The sequence below is a fragment of the Carcharodon carcharias genome, chromosome 21 (assembly GCF_017639515.1).
Source record: "Carcharodon carcharias isolate sCarCar2 chromosome 21, sCarCar2.pri, whole genome shotgun sequence".
Classification (NCBI taxonomy): Eukaryota; Metazoa; Chordata; class Chondrichthyes; order Lamniformes; family Lamnidae; genus Carcharodon; species Carcharodon carcharias.
In genome coordinates this window covers 31,472,347-31,494,493 of record NC_054487.1, presented here as the reverse complement: position 1 = coordinate 31,494,493, position 22,147 = coordinate 31,472,347, and the positions used below count along the sequence as shown (strand labels likewise).

Genomic DNA, 22,147 nt, shown 5'->3' with positions numbered 1-22,147 from the left:
CTGTGAAACAGGACACATCACCCACAGCATGGTTGTCTGATGGATGTTGCACTGCTGGATCCTTATTTGGTTGAGCATTATCACCATCAGCACTACTGACCTCACCATCAGCACAGGAATGGTCCAGATCTTCGCTGGCCAGCTGGATGACTTTAGTTTCAAAGCCCTTGAGGACCTTGATTCCAGGCATTCCTCCACCATACTGCAACTTCTCCCTTTCGTGTGCCAGCTTGCCCTGCATGAAGACAGATGGAGAGAGTGTAAGCAGGGCACCTGCTAGGCCAGATGATAAGTAAGCCTTGTGGTCCCATGGACAGGTTGAGGACAATGAAGGTGTGTGTGTGAGAGAATGAATGGTGATATCCCTTGAACTGGCAGTGAGTGAGATCCCTGTAAATGTGTGATGGATTTGTGAGTGTTTGAGTTGAGAGTGATGAGAAGAGTGATTTACTCTGGCAGAATGGAAGAGAGCATTCATCCTCTTTTGGCACTGGGTGGCTGTCCTCTTTTACAGGGCTTTGACACTGACCACTGCTGCCACAGCCTCCCAAAGCTTATAGGTGATGTTGCTGCCCCTCCTGTAGCCCAGAGAGGGGTAGAGGACATCACGGAGGGACTGCACAGCGTCCAGAAGGCATTCCAGGGACATGTCACTGAATCGGGCACTGCAGTCTTTTGCCTTTCGGGGCCATGTCTTCTGTGCAGCAGTCCTCAGCTGGGAGCACTGGGAGGCGTGTGCGTGGCTGCAGTTTAAATATGGTACCTGGCGTGAGAAGCGGCGAGGTGACAAAGTGGTAGAGGAATCAGAGGCTGCCCACCATCGAAACAGAGTGTTTCCCAGGAATGCATGATTAATGAGGTGGGATTGGGGTGATATGGCATGAAAAGTTGCCATTGCGGCCAGCAGGTAAAACATTATTTTTCCCACCCCCTACTGCTCTTAGTGCAAATCTGGGACGATTGCGCCCCTGGTCTTGACTCCCATGTGCAATGCCATAAATTTAAAGTTATCAGTAATGGAATGAGGATGTTAGCAGAAGTTTCTTTACATGATTGTTGGAGCATGGAATACTTTGCCATAGGGAATCTATAGGCACTATTGCATCTTTTACGATAAAATTGGATAAATACTTCAAGCAAACAAAAGTACATAGCTGTGGCAAGAGAGTGAGCTATTGCTCTAACAAATGGCTGGCACAAGCATATTCAGCCAAATGGCCTCCTGTCCTGTCAAGTTATATGGTTTATATTAAAGGGTCAAACTTGGCTCAGTGGTAGTATACTTTTAAGTCAGAAGATTATGAGTTCAAGCCCCACTCTCAGACTTGAGCACATAAGTCTAAGCTGGCACTTCTTTGCAGAACTGAGGGAGTATTGTACTGTCAGAAGTGCAGTATTTCAATTGAGGCATTAAGCCCAGGCCCGCCATCTTTTTACAGGCCGGTATAAAATTACTCATGGCACTATTCAGGGAAGATCTGCGAAACAGTACCAGTGCTTTGGACAACCAACACCTGAAATAGATATCTGAACATGTATTTCATTGTTGTCTGTGGGATCCTGCCCAAGTTGGTTATCACATTTCCTATATTACAACAATAACACTTCAGAAATAGTTCATGACTGTAAAGGACTTTGAGGTGTCCTGAATTTGCAAATAGCACTATACAAATGCAGGTTCTTTCTTAATAATGCATTAATTTATAAGTAGAAGACTAATCAAAGCTATTGATTGATAGTTTTCACAGAAAATAAACAGTTGCAAATTCAGTCTTCAAAATACACAAGATCATGACACAATTGTGTCAGCCCTATTAGAGATTAGTACTTTGAGAATATAAGATTTTAATCTGTAAACTAAAAAGTAGATTTGAGAAAGATGATAAAATGCAGAATCAGTCTCTGAAACTTCATTTATTCCCCAGGATTAACTTCATTTTACCTAACCATTTTCATCAAAATAAATTTAATACCAGCAATGAAAATATTAATGCGTAGTCATTTTCTATTTTCAGATTCGAATTAAGCACACAGAACTGGAAATAGAAGATTATATGAAAAGAATAGAAAAACTGGAAGAATATATTAATACATGCAAGTAAGTCTTCATTCAAAAGAAACACAACTCTTAACTTTTCTTGAGCAGTGGATCTTTTATGAAAGATTTTGGTTGATCAAGTTAGCTCAAAGACTTATGGAAATTGTGAAACAGATTGATTTCTGTTGGCCTGGATCTTCCAATGTGCTGCAATCATCGTTGGATTGCCGCTCTGCTCGAACATTTCCCTGACTTCACGCTGCTGCCCATTTCCTCTTGGTTCTTCTGAGCCTGGCTTTCCCAGAAATGCGAGCACAGCATCTCACGGAGATCTCTGTCGCAGCAGAGTATTCGGTGGGGGGGGAAACAGGATATGCCTGCATGGTAAGTTTAAAGGTCCAGTTTGAATGTTAGTGAATGGATAAATGAATGAATGACTGGGTAGGATGGTTAGGTGAATGAGGTCAATGAGTTGGGTGGTGAGGTGGGTATGGGAGTGAAGTGGTAGGTAGGTGGGTGAGGTGGTAAGTGGGGGTGGCAGGCAGCTGAGGTGGAAAGTGGGTAGGGTGCAGGCGGGTGACGTGGTAGGTGGGTAGGTGGCAGGTGGATGAGATGGTAGTTGGGTCAGGGATGTCAGTTCTGTAGTTAACCTGCAATAGACTAGGCTTTTTCTGTTTTAACTATTCAGGTAAGTACTTTGGAACTGCCCCAAGTCTCCAACTCTAATATAGTCTGAGACATTTGCATAGGGTCCCAGTGAGCCGGGGAATTGCCCATCAGAAATTGAAACTTGCTGGGCAATGCCCATGTATATCAGTGTATCATGATTTCCACAGTGTCCCAATGCGCATCTCAGTTGTATGTCCGCTCTCCAATACTCCAGAGACCGGAAGAGTCATAGAGGTCTTTAGCACAGAAAAAGGCCTTTCAGCCCATCGAGTCTGCGCCAGTCAAACAGATTATTGAAGAGATTATAACATACTGCTGATATTTAAACATCATTTTTTTCAGTAAAAAATGTAAGTACCCAATCATTTGACTTAAGCAATATAAAGGCAAGGTGGAAATTTGGGCACAAGAAAACTCAAATTATCAGATAATTTGAATTAAAAGGGGTAAACTGTATACTAAAGCAAGACAGCAGTTGGTAATAGCTTAAATGATACTTCCCAATGCATCTCATAATATAACCTAAGTGCAGGGAAATAAATCATTTATGTGTTGACCTCCAAACTAGATTGAACTTGTAGAGTTTACTTAATGTTGAGAAGTACGCATAAATTAACGGTGCAAATAAAGAACATGGCTTCAAGCAGCTTGATTACTTACTTTCATCAGTTTTGCCCCGCAGTACTATTTAGTAATTATTTGACCCTCATTTTAAAATGTAATGTTTTCTACGTCTTTACAACCTTCTGAACAACGTAATTTCCTTTTGAGTAGTTGGGCTGAAGATTCACTTTCTAGTCCTCCTGCCCAATGCTGCTGATTTCAATGAAACACCATGATCACTACTGTGCACCCAAAGATAGAAGTGTGGAACCAGAACTACAATTTTCAGTAACCAAAACAATGCTGTGAATTAGGTATTGGCTTTCCACTGGGGTCTTATAGACTGTGAAACACATTCCAGTTGAGAATATGAGCAGGTAGCAGTTCAGACATTTGGACTCTGTGCACAAGTTGTGCACTAGGTTCATTAAAATCCTGATTTTCATGTAAGTGAGGAAAGGTGCCTCCTAAATGTGGGTGGAGCAACTAAACAGCACTCTAATTTAAAGTTCTAATATAAACGTATACTGCAAAGAGGCCTTGGTGCCTTTAGTTGGATCCTTGCTTTTAAAGAAAATGTTGTAGGTAGGGAAACTTCTTGCAGCTTCTTGAAGAAGTATGTGTCTTCCGAGCCTGTTTACCCAACAAGCATTGTTTGCGTGCTGATTTGTAAAAGCTATGGTCATCCCTCTTTATTTGCGAATTTTAGAGTAGGAAGAAAATCAGCAGCTGAAATTTGCACTTTAGACACTCCATCAGGACTACCCATTATGAGACCAACCATCCACCTGTTATTCTTTTCAAAACTAGGGCTTCGTTGTCTGAGCATAACCAACGTGAAGAAGAACTGACTAATGAAATAGAGAGTGCTAAGTTACGTATGGTTGAAGTCAGTGGAAAACTGAATGAAGTGGCTGGTGAGTTGCAGAATGCAGGGATTGATCACCGCGAAGGCCACCGACAGCAGAAGAAAGCTGAGATCCTTGAGAGTCTAAAGCGCCTGTACCCAGATTCTGTGGTAAGTAGGAATTTATATATAGGCAATATGTAATTACAGTTCAATATGCAATAGTTAGATAATCTCACATGTGTTAATACATATGTTTTGTTTTTCCCTGTTCTAAGCAAACAGAATTGGTGAAATTTCTTTCATCTCTGGATCAGCTTTTTCTGTTCGTAATTTGGATTTCACATTCTGTTACTGCCATTCTGGGTTTCAAGCTCTGATTGCTTCTGTATTTATAAAATATTTTGGGGTTTTCTTGATTTTGCTTGCTATTTTTTTTCATGCCCTCTCTACTTTTCTAATTTCTTTTTTAATTTCACCCCGGTACTTTCTATACTCCTTTAAACTTTTGAGACATTTTGCCTCAAAACATGGGGAGATCAATTTTTTTGGCCTTGTTAAAGTTTGGAATCTTTCATGTGCATAAGTTCCACTATAAGATCTTAAAAGGTACAAGAGTAGAATTCCGATGGCAGCTCAGGAATTATCCCTTGACTAATAGTTGGGGACAAACAGAAGGACTGCTTAGGGTTGTCCCATGGAAAATATCTGGACCATAAAAAAGGTGAATAGATGGAGTCAGGAATGCAGAAGCAACCCAGTTCTGTCTGATTTTCAGTTTCTTGACTCAAGATTCATCCCAATTGTGCCTTTGCCAAATATGGCATTTCAAGCCTACTGTATATTCTAACGGTTTTAAATAAATTTGAAACTTTTAACACATCCAACTAAAATGAAAATAAAATAACAAAACTTAACAGTACTTTAACTGTATCTGTTATTGTGAAGTAACATCTGTCAATTCATAATCCAGTACTTTTAGCAGAGTTGAAAAGCTTTCTGAAAATATTTAGGAGGGGTAATATTTTTACATACCTGAGCCGTTGCGTGCAACTTTTTGTGTCAGGAATGCATGTTGGAAATTTGGGTTCAGAGGGCAGTGGATACCAAAGGACATTGTCATCCATATGCTGGATTCTGTGCCTAGAATCCTAATATGCACTCCCGGTCATCACCAGGAACACAAATTTGTAAAATCTATGCTGAGTTGTCCCAACAACTATCTTATGACAATGGTTTTCAACCGGTCTGCAATGAGGGGAAAAAGGACACCATTAAAAGGAAATATGCCACAGCAGCAAAAGGTAAAGTCCTGTTAAAAAGATACAGGCAAGTTGATTTTGATGATTCAAACCAATTTGGATGCCCACCATAACAGGAAGCAAATCTTATTTTGAGCCTGGTGACTGGCTTTATCTGGGCAGCTTCCATCCAGACCAGTGTGGCCAATTATTGTTGTTGCTTGCTTTATAGTTTCACTTGTGAAAGCATGCTGCAAATTATCATTTAGGGATACTTATGTACTCATTGAGGGAAGCTCTGGCGCATTAGAAGCATTTAGGGCACTTGAAATTAAGCTAAAGATAGCCAGCAACTACATTTTCAGAGGGCAAGTCAAAGGTTTCTGTAATACAAAAAGATTCAGAGAACTAGGACAGAATTTTTGAAGTTTTTTCCGAAGAATAATCTGATGGAGAGGTATCAACAAATTTTAGGCATAAGAACAATCAAAACCTCTCTTGTGTTAAATTTGTACGTTTATAAACTCAATAGATCAGTTGTGTCTGTGGTTTCATTTTATATTTTGTCTATTGTTCAAGGGAAAGTCAGCAATTACTTACTATTGATTCTGCCTTTGTTCCATAGTACGGAAGACTTGTGGATCTCTGCCATCCTATCCACAAGAAGTACCAGCTGGCTGTCACCAAAGTCTTTGGCAGATACATTAATGCCATTGTGGTTGCTTCTGAGAAAACAGCCAGGGATTGTATTCGATATCTGAAAGAAGAACGAGCTGAGCCAGAGACCTTCTTGGCTCTAGATTATCTTGATGTAGGTTTGAAAACTTCACATGTTGCAATAACACAGTGACTGACTTTATTCTCTGCTGTGTTGTTTTTCAATATATTTAGGGTAATATTGAGAATTGAATGTCAGACTTGGTCATCCAATCCGACACTTAGCTACTGCTTCGATTTAGATAGCCAACCAGGATCCTCAATGTTCAATGCAGAATCAAATGATGTTATTAGGACCCAATGCCATCTTGCTGTAGTTAAGTGCTAAACATAGCCATTGCACTGAGCAGAAAACAACCAAAACCAATATCCTCAGTAATAGCTATGAGACCAGTAAAAAGTAATTTATTGGACAGCAAGATGTGCATAATTCAATTCTCCTATTCCTTGCTAATCCTCCATACTTAATAATGTTCTCTGTATTGTCACTGGACTAGTAATCCTGAAATCCAAGGTAATGCTGTGGGGAGCTGAGTTCGAAATGCATCATGGCAGATGGTGAAATTTGAACTTAATAAAAAATCTGGAATTAGAAGTCTATTGTTGACCAAGAAACTATTGTTGTTTGTCGTAAAAACCCATCTGGTTCACTAATGTTCTTTAGGGAAGGGGAAATCTGCCGTCCTTACCTGGTCTGGCTTACATGTGACTCCAGACCCACAGCAATTAGGTTGACTATTAAATGCCCTCTGAAATGGCCTAGCAAGCCTTTCAGTTCTCAAGGGCAATTATGGATGGGCAGCAAATGCTGCCCTAGCCAGTGACTCCCACATCCAAAGAACAAATAAAAAAAGTCACACTGTTGCTCCTCCTGTATCCGAGGTCAGTCTTCGCCTAAAATCCCTTGCTGTAGGCTTGTAGTCTACAGGTGATCTGTTGATTTCTTGCTCTCACTCCACAAACTGCAGACTGCCGATCAGCACTCAGAATATGAGACCCAATTGTCAAAATGCTTCTAGTCTGTCACTAGCGCCATCAGGTGGAAGTTACAATCGCTCTATCCATCACCTGCCCAATGTACACTGAGGATGAAAATCTTCAGTATGCTGCAACTCATGCTGTGTGGTTATTTTTCCATGGTTGGAAAAATTAGGTATGTTGGAATTAAATTTCTATGTCGAAAGGTGTTCAAGGAATTGAATGATATAAAGTTACATTTTTAAAAAAAATTATTTCAGATAAAGCCAATCAATGAACAGTTGCGAGAAATTAAAGGAGCCAAAATGATGATTGATGTTGTTCAATGTGTATCTCCTCAACTGAAGAAAGTGGTACAGTTTGTTTGTGGTAATGGATTAGTATGTGAGAACCTGAAAGAAGCCAGACAGATTGCATATGAAGGAGCAGAGAGGCTTAAAGTAAGAACATTGTCTTTACCTAAATTATATATGCTGTGAATCAAATATATTGAACTTGAGTAGCTATATGCATAGCCTTTGAGAGGTCAGCAAGTAAAATAACAAGGCAAACTGCTAAGTACATTGTGAGTTGGATCCACAGCATTTTTCTGATTCTTGCAGTGCTGAGTAAATTAGCCTGGTTTTCTTATATCACCATTAATAAATTATTTATGTGGATGTGCAAGAAATAATTTTTTTAAAGTATTACATGTATTCACGTTTATTTTAAAGAGCATTTTAAAAAGTATCGTATAGATTAATGGAATGTTATGTTATAAAATGTGAAGAAATTCTACCAAGGTATAAAGTAGAACTGGCTACACAAACTTAGTGCGTGGTGTAGTTTGTCTCTGACAGGAATTTACTAGATTTGTATACAAATGAATTTAATGGTAAATTTGTAATTACTCTTTTTACAAAATAGACAGTGGCATTGGATGGAACACTGTTCTTAAAATCTGGTGTCATCTCTGGAGGTTCCAGTGATTTGAAGTTTAAGGCCAGGTGCTGGGATGAGAAAGAGATTAGTCAGCTGAAAGAAGTCAAGGAGAAACTCAGAAATGAACTCCGGGTAAGTTAGACTGGCATTTTTTATCAGAGTGCTACATATTGTTCTTAAAGCTGCGGTAAATGTATTTATATTTGATGCACATTGATGTTAAAGCTGCTTTTAAATATATGTTTTTTTGATTAATTTTTATGGTCAGACAGAACCAGAAGTAAAGTGAGTTACATGCGAACATATGAATTAGGAGCAGGAGTATGCCACTCGGCCTCTCGAGCCTGCTCTGTCATTTAGTAAGATCATTGCTGATCTAATTTTAACCTCAACTTTAAATTCCTGCCTACCCCGGTAACCTTTCACTCCCTTGCTTATCAAGAACCCATCTACTTTTGCCTTAAAAATATTCAAAGTCTAAGCCTCAACCACCTTTTGAGGAAGAGAATTCCAAAGTCACACAACCCTCTGAGAGAAAAAATATTTCCTCATATCCATCTTAAACGGGTGATCCCTTATTTTTAAACAGTGGCCCCTAGTTCTAGATTCTCCCACAAGAGGAAACATCCTTTCCGCATCACCCTGTCAAGTCCCCTCAGGATCTTATATGTTTCAATCAAGTCGCCTCTTAGTCTTCTAAACTCCAATGGATACAACCCTAGCCTGTCCAGCCTTTCCTCATAAGACAAACCATCCATTCAATACCATCCAGGTATTAGTCGTGGAAACCTTCTCTGAACTGTTCCCAATGTATTTACATCTTTCCTTAACTAAGGAGACCAGTACTGTACACAATACTCCAGATGTGGTCTCACCAATGCCCTGTATAACTGAAGCAGAACCTCCCTACCCTACAATTCAATTTCCCTTGCAATAAACGTGAACATTCTATTAGCTTTGCTAATTATTTGCTGTACCTGCATACTAACCTTTTGTGATTCATGCACTAGGAGACCTGGATCCCTCTGCATCTTAGAGCTTTGCAATCTCTCATCATTTAGATAATATACTTTGCTATTTGTCCTGCCAAAATGGACCAACTCACATTTTCCCACATTATACTCCATTTGCCAGGTCTTTGCTCGCTCACCTAACCTATCTATATCCTTTTGTAGCCTCCTTATGTTCTCTTCACAATTTATTTTCCTTTCTATCCTTGTGTCATCAGCAGATTTAGCAACCATACCACCCTTCATCCAAATCACTTATATAAATTGTGAAGAGTTGAGGCCCCAGCACTGATCCCTGTGGTACACTATTTGACACATCTTGCCAACTAGAAAATGACCCATGATATAGTAATGATTGCAATCTTAACTTACAGGAGTTAATAAAAGTGAATAGGAAAGAAGCTGAATTAAGGCTGTTGCAGGCTCAAGCCAAAGGCACAGAGACCAGAATGAGATATTCCTTGAGTGATCTGGAGCAGACTAGGAAAAAACATCTGGCAAATCGCCACATGGTAAGGACAGAGTAAAATATTTGAGAATAATTATGGATGAGTAAGGTTATCCATCCCATTTTAACCCAACAAACCTGAGAGATCCTAAAGTTCTTCCTGCTGTCAGTTATTTCTTAAATGATTCAGTTTTTTTCTCTCTCCACTATGCAATAATCCCCATTTTAAGTTGCCTCATTCAGTGTTGTTTCATTTTAGCACTGCAATATAATAGGAAGAATATACACATTTAACATCAGGACTTTTGCTCTAATGTTTTGTGCTGGGGCTGACTGAATGTGTGTGGCCCAATCGTCAACATATTGGAGTGACCTCTCCCACCCCCCAGCACTCTCTCCCGCTCCCTGAGACCTTCTCTCGCTGAGCGGGACTGGCTTTCTGAAACTCTCTCCCTCTTGCCAACTCTCCCACTCATCACTTCCCTGCCCAACTCCCCAACTTACTGTTTTCCTGCCCGACTCTCCCATTCGCCGTTCCTCTCACTCCTTCACTTCCTCCCTCTTACTACCCTTCTGAGCCTTTGCTCACAGTGAAGGGTCAGGAGAGGAAGCCGCGAGTGGGAGAGCTGGGTAGGGAGGCAGCGACTGGGAGAGTTGGAGAGGGTAATGGTGAGTGGGAGAATTGGGCAGGGAAGTGGTGAGAGAAAGTCGGTGAGAGAGAGAGACAGTCAGCCTGTGGGAGGAAGTTGGCCTGCTGGAGTGTCAGCAAGCAGGAGGTATGCAGAAAGAGTTAGCATATTTCTTTTATGTCTTTAAATTTATTATATTAATGTTTTTATGTTTTTTTTCTGCGGGAAAGGTCCTTCAGAACGTAACTACAGCTTTTACATTGGTTGTAATAGGGAAAACTGATTCACTTACAGAAAATTTCACTTAAAGTTACTCTTTTCAGGAATGTAACCGCACCTTTAAGTGAGGACTTAGTGTATCAAGGTCTATCTTACACATTGATCACTCTTCCTCTGAAGAAGAATTTCCTGATATTGGACCTAAAATAACAGTCTTGGAACGTTTTATTTTGTTAAAGTTGCTATATAAATATAAGTTGCTTTACTAGTTTGAATCTGTGTTCCCTAGTGTTAGTCTCAATTTAATCAGTATTCCAGCCTTACTTGTAGGCTGCAGATAATTTCAATAGTCTGCTTTTAACGAATGAGTTGTCAATGGCACAAACCAACATTGAAGTGGGGGCCTCAAACAGGCATTAGGCCCGTTATCTGTTTGTCCAGTGGACTGTAACACTTGTTTCAAGAATGGGTAAGGTACACCATATTGGGGGCTTAGTCGGTTACTTAGCACATAGAAAACAGACGCTACACAGCTGAACGTAAGGGCCAAAATATCCTCTTTATTTCATGCAGTATTGTGAAAATATGTACATTGCTATGATTGTAAATATCCTATCATATGCAATTTTTAGGAAAGATCAAAACTAAAAAGCGGACTGGCCAACCTGCAATCTCAAATGGCTGTGGTGAGTTTAAATATCGAGGACAGAGCAATGAAAATGCAAGAGATTCAAAATCAAATGAACGAAGTAAGTACATTATTTGTAATACTAGATTATCCAATTTATTTTAGAATGCATTTCATGCAAGGGACAAATACCGAGAGCTCCAAAATGCAAACAAAAAAATAAATACATATACTGCAATATATAAACAAAAGCATCAGTAGTTATTTTCAATGAATTGTGGGAAGACTAAGGGCTGGACTCCCCAGCAGGCTTCCCCAGGGCTCTGGAAATCTCTGACCTGGGTTTAGCAAAGTTTTCAAGACCAGTCCAACCCAAGTCAACGAAAATACTGTGGGACATGAAGTACAAATTTCCTCTAGGTCACAAACCTCATAGGCCATACGTGTGGATCTGTAACCAAGCCAACTATTATGAACAATGTATAATTTTGAGTTGAATTTGTATATAGTGTGATAAGAAAAGTAAAAATAGTTTCAGTTTCATTTTGGTTTTGTTTATGAACCTTGGTGCCTGGGCGCCTGGATGGACTTGTCACGGAAAGATTTCTGGTCTTTTGGGTTTGTTTGTATATATACATTTTTAATGAGGTCTCAAACCCCTGGGGCAGAATATTACGCTTGGCGTGCTGGTGCGTGCGTGACATGACGCGTGATGGCATCAGGCGTGCATCCTGACGTCATCATGCAGTCTCGCGATATTATGTTTGGCGGGTGCACACCAGAGTCAGCTGCGCACCCACCGATAATTAAAAAGCCTATTAAGACCATTGACAATCTAATTAAATTTAAAGTTATGCTGCCCGTCAAACCTAACTGTTAGCAGGCAGGCAAAAAGGCCAAGTGGCCTTTACATTTTTTAAGAAACCACATCCATGAGTGGGATGAGGTTTCCTAAAGCAAATAAACATTAAATAAAAACTTTATTTTTAAATTAAAAACATGTCCCAGCTCATGTGACAGAATCACATGAGGGTTCACATTTTATTAAATTTTTTACACAGTGCTTCAATCTCCCTAAGACAGCTCTGTGCCTCAGGAAGATTGAAGCACTCTTTCCCGCGCAAATGCGGACTATGTGCTAGGCCCAGCTCTCCCTCTCCCCCACCCGCACAGGCAGTGCTTAGTGCTGCCGCTCGCAATCCACGCAAGGCAGGCCTTAATTGACCCGTCCGCATGAAAATGCAGTGTGGAGCCGATTGCGGGCAGCGGCCAGCTTTCCGACGGCATACGCCGAGCACCCCCTCCAAGGGCAGAATCCTGCCCCGAGGTTAAAGATGATCTAAAATGGGTTAAAAGGTCAGTGTTTCTGGAAACAAAACACTAAGTAGAAAAGCTTTATTGTTGCCTAGCAACAGTGATCCAGGAAAGACAGGAGTTGAGAGAGGAAGAGTTCAGTGTGTATGTCAGAGAGAGAAGACAGGGATTTGAAGCTCTCTCAGAAGAAAAATACAACAAGTAAGAGGCTACAAGTGAGAAGACTGGTGATTATGCCGGAGTGAGACGGAGACTGAGTGAGCAGTGAATTAGGCTCTCGTGGTAAGTTCTGGGAAGTCCCTTTCAGGTTTTAACCTTAAATTAAGAATTAAGATCTGATATAGTACTAAACTTCAAGTAAGTGAGATTGGCTTGTAAAACAGAGAACTTCATGGAGTGGCAGTTATCTGTCAGTTACCAAAAAGCAGTTGGTTCAAGTGGTGTTGATTATCTTAGCAGGAAGTTAAACTAGCTGGTGACTCATCTGAGGGTCCATAAAAGAGACAGGCTTTTCCAACCATATGATCAGTAAGGGGCGCGTGAGGAGACAGGCGACAATGTCGGAGTGAGATGGAGACCAAGTGAATAGCGAATTAGGTTCACATGGGAATTCAGTGCACAGGGAAAGAATTGTAGAATACATAGAAATTATTCTAAGTTAATTAAGTGAGTAATTAAATTAACTAAATAACATGAGTAAAAATGGTAGGACAGAGGTTATGTTGCAGCTGTGAAAGGTGGGAGCTTTTGGACGCGGAGGCAATCCATAACAAACACGTCTGCAGAAAGTATAAGCAGCTAGAGGAATTTCGGATCAGGATTAGGATCTGGAAGCTGAACTGCCGATACTTTGCAACATAAGAGAGGGGGAGAACTACTGGACACTTTGTTGCAGAAGACCTTCACCCCTCTTGGAATAGGGTCATCTGTTTTGGTCAGCAGTGGGGGACAGCAGGATGTGAGTGAGACAGGTAATGGGACCAAGCAGGCAGTAGTGGAGGTGCCTCGGACTTTGCAGTTATCAAACAGGCTTGAGATGCTCACAACCTGTGTGGACAAAAGTGAGGTCTTCAACGTGGATGAGCAGGCTGGCTATGGCACCATGGTACAGGAAGCTGTCAAGGAGGGGGAGCAAACAGGAATGTTGTGGTAGTATAGGACAGTATGGCAAGGGGGATTGACACTGTTCTCTGCAGCAAAGAGTGAGAGCCCAGAAGGTTGTGTTCCCTGTCTGGTGCCAGGGTTTGGGACATCTGTTCAGAGCTGGAGAGGGACTTGCAGGAGGAGGGGGAGGATCCAGTCGTCGTGGTCCATGAGGGTATCAACGACATAGGCAGGACAAGGAAGGAGGTTCTATACAGTCAGTACAAGAAGCTAGGTACCAAATTAAGAAACAGGACCTCAAAGGTAATAACCTCTGGATTATTACCTAAGCCACATGCAAATTGGCATAAGGTAAATAGGATTAGAGAGATGAATGCATGGCTCAGAGACTGGTGTGGATGAAGTGGGTTCTGATTTGTGGGGACACTGGCACCATTTGTTGGAGTTCTTTGAATTAGTAACATGTGCTGTGGATAAAGGGGAGCATGTAGACTTGCTGTATTTGGATTTCCAGAAGGCATTTGATAAAGTGCCACATCAAAGGTTAATGCAGAAAACAAAAGCTCATGGTGTAGTGGGTAACATATTAGCATGGTTAGAAGATTGGTTGGCTGGCAGTAAACATGCATAAATCGGTCTTTTTCTGATTGGCATGATCTGACGAGAGAAGTCCCACAGGAGTCTGTGCTGGGGCCTCAACTTATTACAATTTATGTCAATGACTTCGGTGAGGAGAGTGAAAGCATTGTAGGTAAATTTGCAGATGACACAAAGATAGGTAGGAAAGTATGTTGTGAAGAAGACATAAGGAGATTGCGGATGGATATAGTTAGGTTGAGTGAGTGGGCAAAAATCTGTCAGATGGAGTATAATGTAGGAAAATGTGAAATTGTTCACTCTGGCAGGAAGAATAAAAAAGCAAAGCATTACTTAAATGGAGAATGGCTGCAAAAATTCCGAGGTGCAAAGAGATTCTAGGGCATGAGTCACGAAAAGTTAGTATGCAGGCACAAGTAATTAAGGCTAATGGAATGCCAGCCTTTATTGCGAGAGGAATTGAACATAAACGTAAGGATATTATACTTCAGTTATCCAGGGCATTGGTGAGACAACATCTCGAATATTGTGTGCAGTTTTGATCTCCTTATTTAAGGAAGGATGTAAGTACTTTGGAGGTGGTTCAGAGGAGGTTTAATAAATTGATACCTGGAATGAACAGGCTGTCTAATGAGGAAAGGTTAGACAGACCGGGCTTGTTTCTGCTGGAGTTTAGAAGAGTGGGGGGTGACTTGATTGAAGTATACAAGATCCTGAACAGTAGTGATAAAGTGGATTTGGAAAAGATGTTTCTTCTTATGGATGAATCCAGAAAGGGGCGGCATTGTTTTAAAATTAGGGGCTGCCCCTTTAGGACAGAGATGAATATTTTTTTCTTCCAGAGGGTTGTGAGACTATGGACCTCTCTGCCTCGGAAGGCAATGGAGGCATGGTCATTGAATATTTTTAAGACAGAGGTAGGTAGATTCTTAGGCAAGGGAATCAAAGGTTATCAGAGGTAGATGGGAATGTGGAATTCAAAACACAAACAGATCAGCCATGATGGTATTGAATGGCGGAGCAGGCTCAAGGGGCTGAATGGCCTACGAATGCTCCTATTTCATATGTTCGTATGTACAAGGCTAGTGGGACAGTAGTCAACTGAGTAATCAGTTATGGGACTCAGTAAAGTGTTCAGTTTAGCAGAAGCATTATTGGAAAACTGAGTTTAGGGAACTAATTTGCTTGCTCTGCACTTGATGGAAAAGTGGGCTAAGAGTGCAGTTTTTGGGTGTCTTGGGGAGAGGTACAAGTTGGGTGAGAAGCATCAAGTGAATGCTCAGGAATTCACCTGAAGAAAACAGTGTGCGACTGTGCTAGTCCGAAGCGAGAAACCTTTGTGTCAAGCTAATGGTAACTCCTCACTGGTTTATGTGTCTAAAGATGTTGCTGGGGTAAAATAAATAGTGGGAATTTGAATTGTCGTCTTGTGTTTGTATTGAGATCTTTCTAATCTTTTTGTCAGGTGGAATATAGTTCATTTTTTATTGTTTTAATAAATACTTTTACTCTTTGTATTCAAGTTCATCAGCATACTCCTATGAATTTGTTCGGTAACTTTCCTCCACCTTTTCCAAAAAAAGTTAGGATCCATCAAGCCAGGGATCTTCAGTATTCACAGCAGCTGGGATTGTAACACCGCTCAAACCTTTTTCAGTCTATTGGAAGTTTGTGTGGGGCTCTTTTTGTGGGGGAAATTCAAATTTCCAGTCCCGTGGTCTCAGTCATGCCAGTCCCCAAACCCATTCCTAACATTTTTGGGGCACAAAACTCCATTTCCAAGATGTTATCTCAAAGATAACTTATCAAGCTAAACCTAGTTATGGTAAACTTCTTTTTCAGTCTATCTGTTCATTCTATCTGTGTTTATGAAATAAATCTTGCATAGATTGATTGGCTATTTTGCCTATTTGGATTTGCTGCTTAAGCTATAATGTGCCTCTGATATGTCCATAACTGAAATGTCATCTCTTCTGTCCTCTGTACAGATGCTGCTTGACCTCCTGAGTATTTCTATATTTTATGGGTGGAATTTTACTGCCCCTCATGCCAGCGGGATATTCCGGACCTGCCAAAGTCAACGGACTTTTGAATGGCTTGTTGCATTTTGTTTTCCCACCCCAGCTGCAACGGGGTCGTAAACTTCCACCCTAGGTGTTTTTGTAAAATTTCCAGCATTTGCAATTTTTTGCTTTTTTCCCTGGACTTGGAAAGGGAGGGGAAAGATCTGGTTAGGGACTAATTGCATTTTATTTAAAGTAGACAAAGCTTGAGATTCAAGGCCAGAAAGAGAAAACAATTTACACTATCTATCTTATACTCTAACATTCAAGGTAAACGTGAGGTACATGTGAATTAACAGGCAAACTGTGGTTAACCACATCACACTACAATAAATGGCAGATGCGACCAAGACAGATTGCACAGATTTCTAAACAACCACCCGGATGTTAGTAAACTCTTGTGAGCTAATCAATCTCGTTGAAACTCTGTCTCTCATGAAGGATTCTAGCCTTCACCTTCAAAGATTTTGCCTTGCAATTTTCTCAAAAAGTTGCTCCAACTCGGAAGGCGCCAACAACAGCCCTCCTCATGATGTTCCAATCTCGTCTCCCGAGATTCCGTTCCCTGGATTCCCGAGTATGCACTCAAGCACCAACTCACAAGCACAGTGGCTGCATGGAGTAAAACACTTACTGCTCCAGAGGGGTGCCTTTTACCCAGTGGCCCACAACTCGGAGTCACCAACTTTCTGCTGTCCTCTTCCATTGCCAGGGCTTTACCAGAGCCCTCTCCAATTTCCAGGACTTTTCCTGAGCACTCTCCGATTGCCAGGGCTTCTCTTCAGCCTTCTTCACTTAAAGTCTGCTAACTGTAGCCCTTTTCCTGCTTGGAGCCTCTTTCTCTGATTCTCCCTTTTTAAATTAACTGGGACCTCTTCCTGTTTTTTCCCCCTCTCTGGGACTCTTGTTTTAGGACCTCTTCCTGTCCCCTCTCCCTGTCCTCTGCCTGGGACTCTTATCTCCAAAGGTATTCAATTTCCTGGTCACATGACCCAGATTTTTGCACCATTTTCCCTTCCTGCCCAGGCACACTCAGCCCGTTCTCTTCCCAAAATGTGTGCAGCTTGATCCCAGTCTGCGCTTGCATGGAAACTCCCAGGTCTGTCAGGATTTGGAGTTCCCGACCTCTGCTCTCGATGAGAAGGTAAGTTGATACATACATGAAGGGGCACATGAAAGAGATACTAGAGACCTCCTCATGTGTGGAATCATGCCCTCAAAGAATCATGGGAGTACGGGAGAGAAGAGGAGAAAATGGAAAAGAAGAAAATGACTATGCCAATAATGAAAGAGCTGTTAAGGAATAGTCCCAATTCCAGGTTCAAGTGTTAGTTTTCATAATGGCTAAACATCTTGGAGCCAATTTTCACTTTTGGCATGTGTTGTAAACTGGCAGATGTGGATCGACTTGGTTCTAGATCTCACTGAAGTCAATGGAAAAGGAAATTGGGTGGGATGTATAATGAGCAGCTAATCTGCAATTTCCGGTTCACCACCTATTGCCAAAAGTGAAAAATTCCCCTACCCCAGTCTGTTGGGATAGTAGACTTATCTGCAACGGTTGCATAATGTTTACAGATCAAAGGAATGATGCTAGAAGGGAAAAGTATATTCAGAATAATAGTTAGTATTCTGTTCTAAACAGGTTGAAGATAGAGTGTTTGAAGAATTTTGTACCAAGATTGGCGTAGCAAATATTCGTGAGTACGAGGATGAGCATGTGAAGCAGCTGGAAGAAATAGAAAAGAAAAGGTTATTCGCTATCTGAATAATATGCATAATATGCACTTAGCTATAATGGGGCAACTGAACAACAGGCATTTAATGTAATTGTATATGAAAATTTCTACAGTATATACAATCTGCTAAAGTATTTTCAAATTTAATTTGCTGAACTGCACACTCTGCGGATTGTAGACATTTTTGCAAAGAATTAAATCTGATTATAGGATAACAAAATTAAGAATTAGATTGAAAAACCAGTAATGTTTGCTGTGTTCCTGGCCATGAGACATTAAAGTAAATGTTCCTCTACACCAGTCTTGTTGTCCAACCTTTTCATGTCCGGAGGGCCACAACATTTCAATTTTTTTCTTACTCAAGGGGCTGATGAGCAAATTTCAAAAGGATAAGGTTTGGCACATTAAACATTAATTTTTTTTTAAAAGCTGAGATATGAGAAGAAACAACTTGTTGAGCAACAAAAGCAATGTCAAAACAATAAATTGATAATTTTTAAAATGAGTAATAAGTAAAGATGACCATTAGAGTGCAAGTGGATTAGTGTGTGTGTCTCTGGCTCAATCCCAGTCTCAGGGTGCTCAATCGTTCAACCTCACGCATGGTGAGAGTGGGTTTGAGGGTAAAAGAGAACCCTGAAACTGGAAGTGAGCCAGACTTACACGCACACTCTATCTTTCTCTCTCTCTCTCTCTCACGTACACTCCTCTCAGGAGTGAAGGAAGTGCACATACACATGCCGGGGGTGGGGTGGTGGAGGGAAGCGGCCACGGACTTGGAAAAGCTTATCAAAAGTGAGCACTCTTCCACAGCAGCTCCATTTACATGCTTGGAGTCAGGCCTCTGAAGGTTTTCTGCCCACTCAAACAATGCAAAAGTAGAATGTGCCACCAAATGCTCCAGAACTTTTCATCCCTCGGGTTCAGACTGCAAATTAATGTGCGTTTTAGGGGGCAATAGAACAATTGACCAACTGGGCAAGTTGTAGAATCCCCTTGCAAAAGGTGGCCATGGCGCAGTCATTGGTGGAGGTGCTCAGAGCCCCTTGCAATGCCTTTATTAAGGTTTAGATCAGTATCTCTCATGGTTCAAGGTAACAGCGTAGCCTTGCAGTGTGGGTTAGGAGAATGCCTGAGCTGAGAGCACAACATGCAGTCCAAGGACCGAAGCTGCCATCAATTGGTCATGTGAAGAGGGGTAGAAGTGGGTGGGGTTTTGACAGCCATAAAGCACATTAGCCATCCAAGCGGTGGCCAGCACTCTCTTGCATGCGTGAAGGGGCCTTCAGACTTAACCAAGAGAGGTTAGGACACATATGCTAACCCACACATCTCTCTCTTTGATCCTACAGGAGAACATCAGACATATGGACCTAGTGGTATGCCTCATGGCTTACAAGGAGTAGAGAAGAAGAAAAGTGTAGTGGAGGCACCTTGCTTGGCAAAGGGAGGAGCACCTCCCTCAGGATGAAGATGCGGCAAGGCCTGTTGTGCGTGCAGTTGAAGATCCACAGAAAGCCATCGCTCGTTGGTGCTTCATTAGACCCAGGTTCTATAGATGGCACTTGTCATTCCTGCAGATGACTGAGAACCAGTGTCACTGAACACTGCGCATGTCTTGGGAAGTGGTCGGTCACATATGCCGCCTGCTGCAGGATTTGGCGCCACAAGGACATGGAAGTCATCCACTGCCAGTGGCGGTGAAAGTGACCCAGCCACTCGATTTTTACACCAATGGCTCCTTCCGTGGCTCCACAGGTGCCCTGTGTGGGATCTCACAAGCTTCCATGCACAAGTGTATCCAGGAAGTTATAGACGCCATCTTCATGAACTGAACTTTTGTGCGTTTCGCCCAGGATCAGGAAAGCCAGGAAGCAAGAGCACTGGCATTTGCACAGATTTCAGGTTTCCCACAGGTGCAGGGTGCCATCAACTGCACTCACATGGCATCTAGGTCTCTGTGGCAACAAGCAGTCAACTACATCAATCTCAACTACATCAAGCAGTCAACTACTTCCACTCGCTGGATGTTTAGCTGGTGTGTGACCACCACAACTGCATCCTACTGGTCCGCCCACGATTTCCAGGGAGCGCCCACAACCCCTACATCCTTAGCAGGTCTGAGATCCCTGACATTTTCCAAGGTCCACAGAGGCTGCAGGGTTGGCTCCTCGGGGACAAGGGCTACCCACAGAGAATGTGGCTGAAGACAGCTGTGTGGCGGCTTCAGACTGCAGCAGAGCAACGGTATAACGAGGCTCATGCAGCAACCTGGACTTAGGTGGAGCAAATGATAGGCATCTTGAAACTGAGGTTCCGGTGCCTTGTCAGGTCTGGTGGAGTACTGCAATGCAGTCCAGTCCATTGTAGCTTGCTGCGCGCTACATAATCTGGCTCTGCAATGGGGGAGGACCTGGCTGAGGAAGAGATGGAACAGCTGCACGTCTCCTTCGATGAGGAGGACATCAAAGGGAATGACAGTGATGTATTTGTCGAAGGTGAGGATGCTGGCGATGAGGTCATTGCACTGGCCAGATGAGGCAGGTGCACTTGAGAGGCCCTCATAGTTGCACAATTCATGGAGGAAGATGATGAGATTCATTGATGACAGTCCTGGCATCCTCACCTTGCATCTGTGAATGTTTGGCTCCTGTGTGAATGATGGCAGCGCACATACCTTCAGTGCTCAGGCTCACGCCATGGAGATGCAGTGGAGGCCCTATTAGTCACATGATTCCAGGAGGATGATGATGACATGCAGTGAGGACACTCCATAGCTCTTCACATTGCCCCTGTGAATATCTGACATCTGCCTGGCACAGTTGGCTGAGGGAAGCTCGCTTATGCTTTATGATCGGGGTCATATAATGGAGACACAGCCATGAAACTTTAAATGCATCTGACCCTTTGTCAGCCTTCAGCACCTGTCCCCTTCAGGAGCACACCGTCACCGGACAAAGATGCTGAAGATATGAGGGGCCAGTCCCATCTCAAAAGCTCTGAGAGCACACAAGAGAGAATAATGGAATTCTGTGACACCTGCCCATGACAAACTGGCAGCAATGACAAGCACCATCGAGGTGCAGGCATCACTAATGTGTCCAGTGAGTGTGAAGCCGGACCATCACTTTGCTCTGAAAGACTGAGAAATCTGCCTTTATCTTGTGCATGAACCAGTGTTTCATATCTGACTGACACTGTTTATCATAACAGGGAGTCATAGGCAAGGAAACATTTTTGAATGCTCATTTACAATAGTGCACATTATGTATAAGCGATTAACACCCGTGCCCAGGCTGTGCAACTACATCTTCTTAACCTTCCTAAACCTGCCGCTAATTCTTGGTACTCCCCCGACATCCACAGCAGAGGTGGAGGCAGCCTGCTGACTGGGATGCCCTGCCTCTGATGACTTGCATCCTCTGGAGGGCCGGGATCAGGAGGGCCCCAGTCTGCTTTGGGTGTCCTGCTGTGGGACAGCTGCACCCTCCTCATCTGTGGAGCTGGAGCTGTGGGGCTCACAGGAAGATGGGATTTAGATTGGCCGGACATTCCCAGAGTCACCTGGGTAGATGGCCCCGGAGTGTTGAGCTGCTGGTCCACCTTATGGATGTCAAACAGTCCCTGGCTGACTCCTTGAGGAGAAGCGGCAGCTGAATGAGATCAAGCTGCCCCACACCCCTCTTGCATTGACACTTTTGGAGGCCAACTATGGCATCAGCCTGTGCAGTAGTGCAGGACTAATGTCCTGGACCAAGGTCTCCATGGCGGCCACTATCTTGTCAGTGTTGACCTCGGTTAATTGACATGCCGGTACTATCATCTCAAACTGAAGGCGGATGGACTCCTTCATCATCCCTTGCGATCTGAGGAGTGCACCAGACATCCCTTCCTGATGTTCTCATGATTGTCTTTGCAGCTTCAGCAACTGATTGAGGACCAAGTCCAGAGACTTATCATCTGACTCGGACTCAGCAGATTCCATGCCTCCAGCAGTCCTCTGGGTGCTGGCAACAAAGGATATCCCTGTCTCTGCCTGCTGTGGAACTGCTTGTGTAGTATGCTCACCAGATTGTGATCGCGAGGCTACTTGACATCTAGATCCCACCGAAGTGTGTGTCACTACGCTGGTGGAGGGTGTGGGTGAGCGCCGTGACAGGTCTTCAATGGTGCTGCCCTCGGGGTCCTCATCCGAGGTGCTCTCGGCGCTGGGGTCAGGCTCATGGATGCCTGAGGGTGATGTGTCAGATGTGCCTAGGACAGAAAGTGGAGATTATTAGTGCTTGGCAGCCATGTTGAACACAGAACAGTGGGCTCAGAGTAGCATTGAGAGAGCAATTATGTACAAGATTACCCTGGTGGCACGGATGAGATCGATTATC

The 22,147-nt window shown here is 42.7% G+C and overlaps 1 protein-coding gene across 3 annotated transcripts in view; it reads left to right on the top strand.

Moving 5' to 3' along the window:
• Positions 1 to 22,147, top strand: part of LOC121293122 (structural maintenance of chromosomes protein 1B-like) — a 185,253-nt gene that overhangs the window by 52,118 nt on the left and 110,988 nt on the right. For all 3 annotated transcript variants that reach the window (XM_041215814.1, XM_041215815.1, XM_041215816.1), the window contains exons 8-15: positions 2,016 to 2,098; positions 4,121 to 4,328; positions 6,024 to 6,209; positions 7,354 to 7,533; positions 8,000 to 8,146; positions 9,399 to 9,536; positions 10,953 to 11,069; positions 17,672 to 17,778. In XM_041215814.1, the coding sequence (XP_041071748.1) occupies positions 2,016 to 2,098; positions 4,121 to 4,328; positions 6,024 to 6,209; positions 7,354 to 7,533; positions 8,000 to 8,146; positions 9,399 to 9,536; positions 10,953 to 11,069; positions 17,672 to 17,778 (1,166 nt within the window). The remainder of the gene's footprint in view (positions 1 to 2,015; positions 2,099 to 4,120; positions 4,329 to 6,023; positions 6,210 to 7,353; positions 7,534 to 7,999; positions 8,147 to 9,398; positions 9,537 to 10,952; positions 11,070 to 17,671; positions 17,779 to 22,147) is intronic.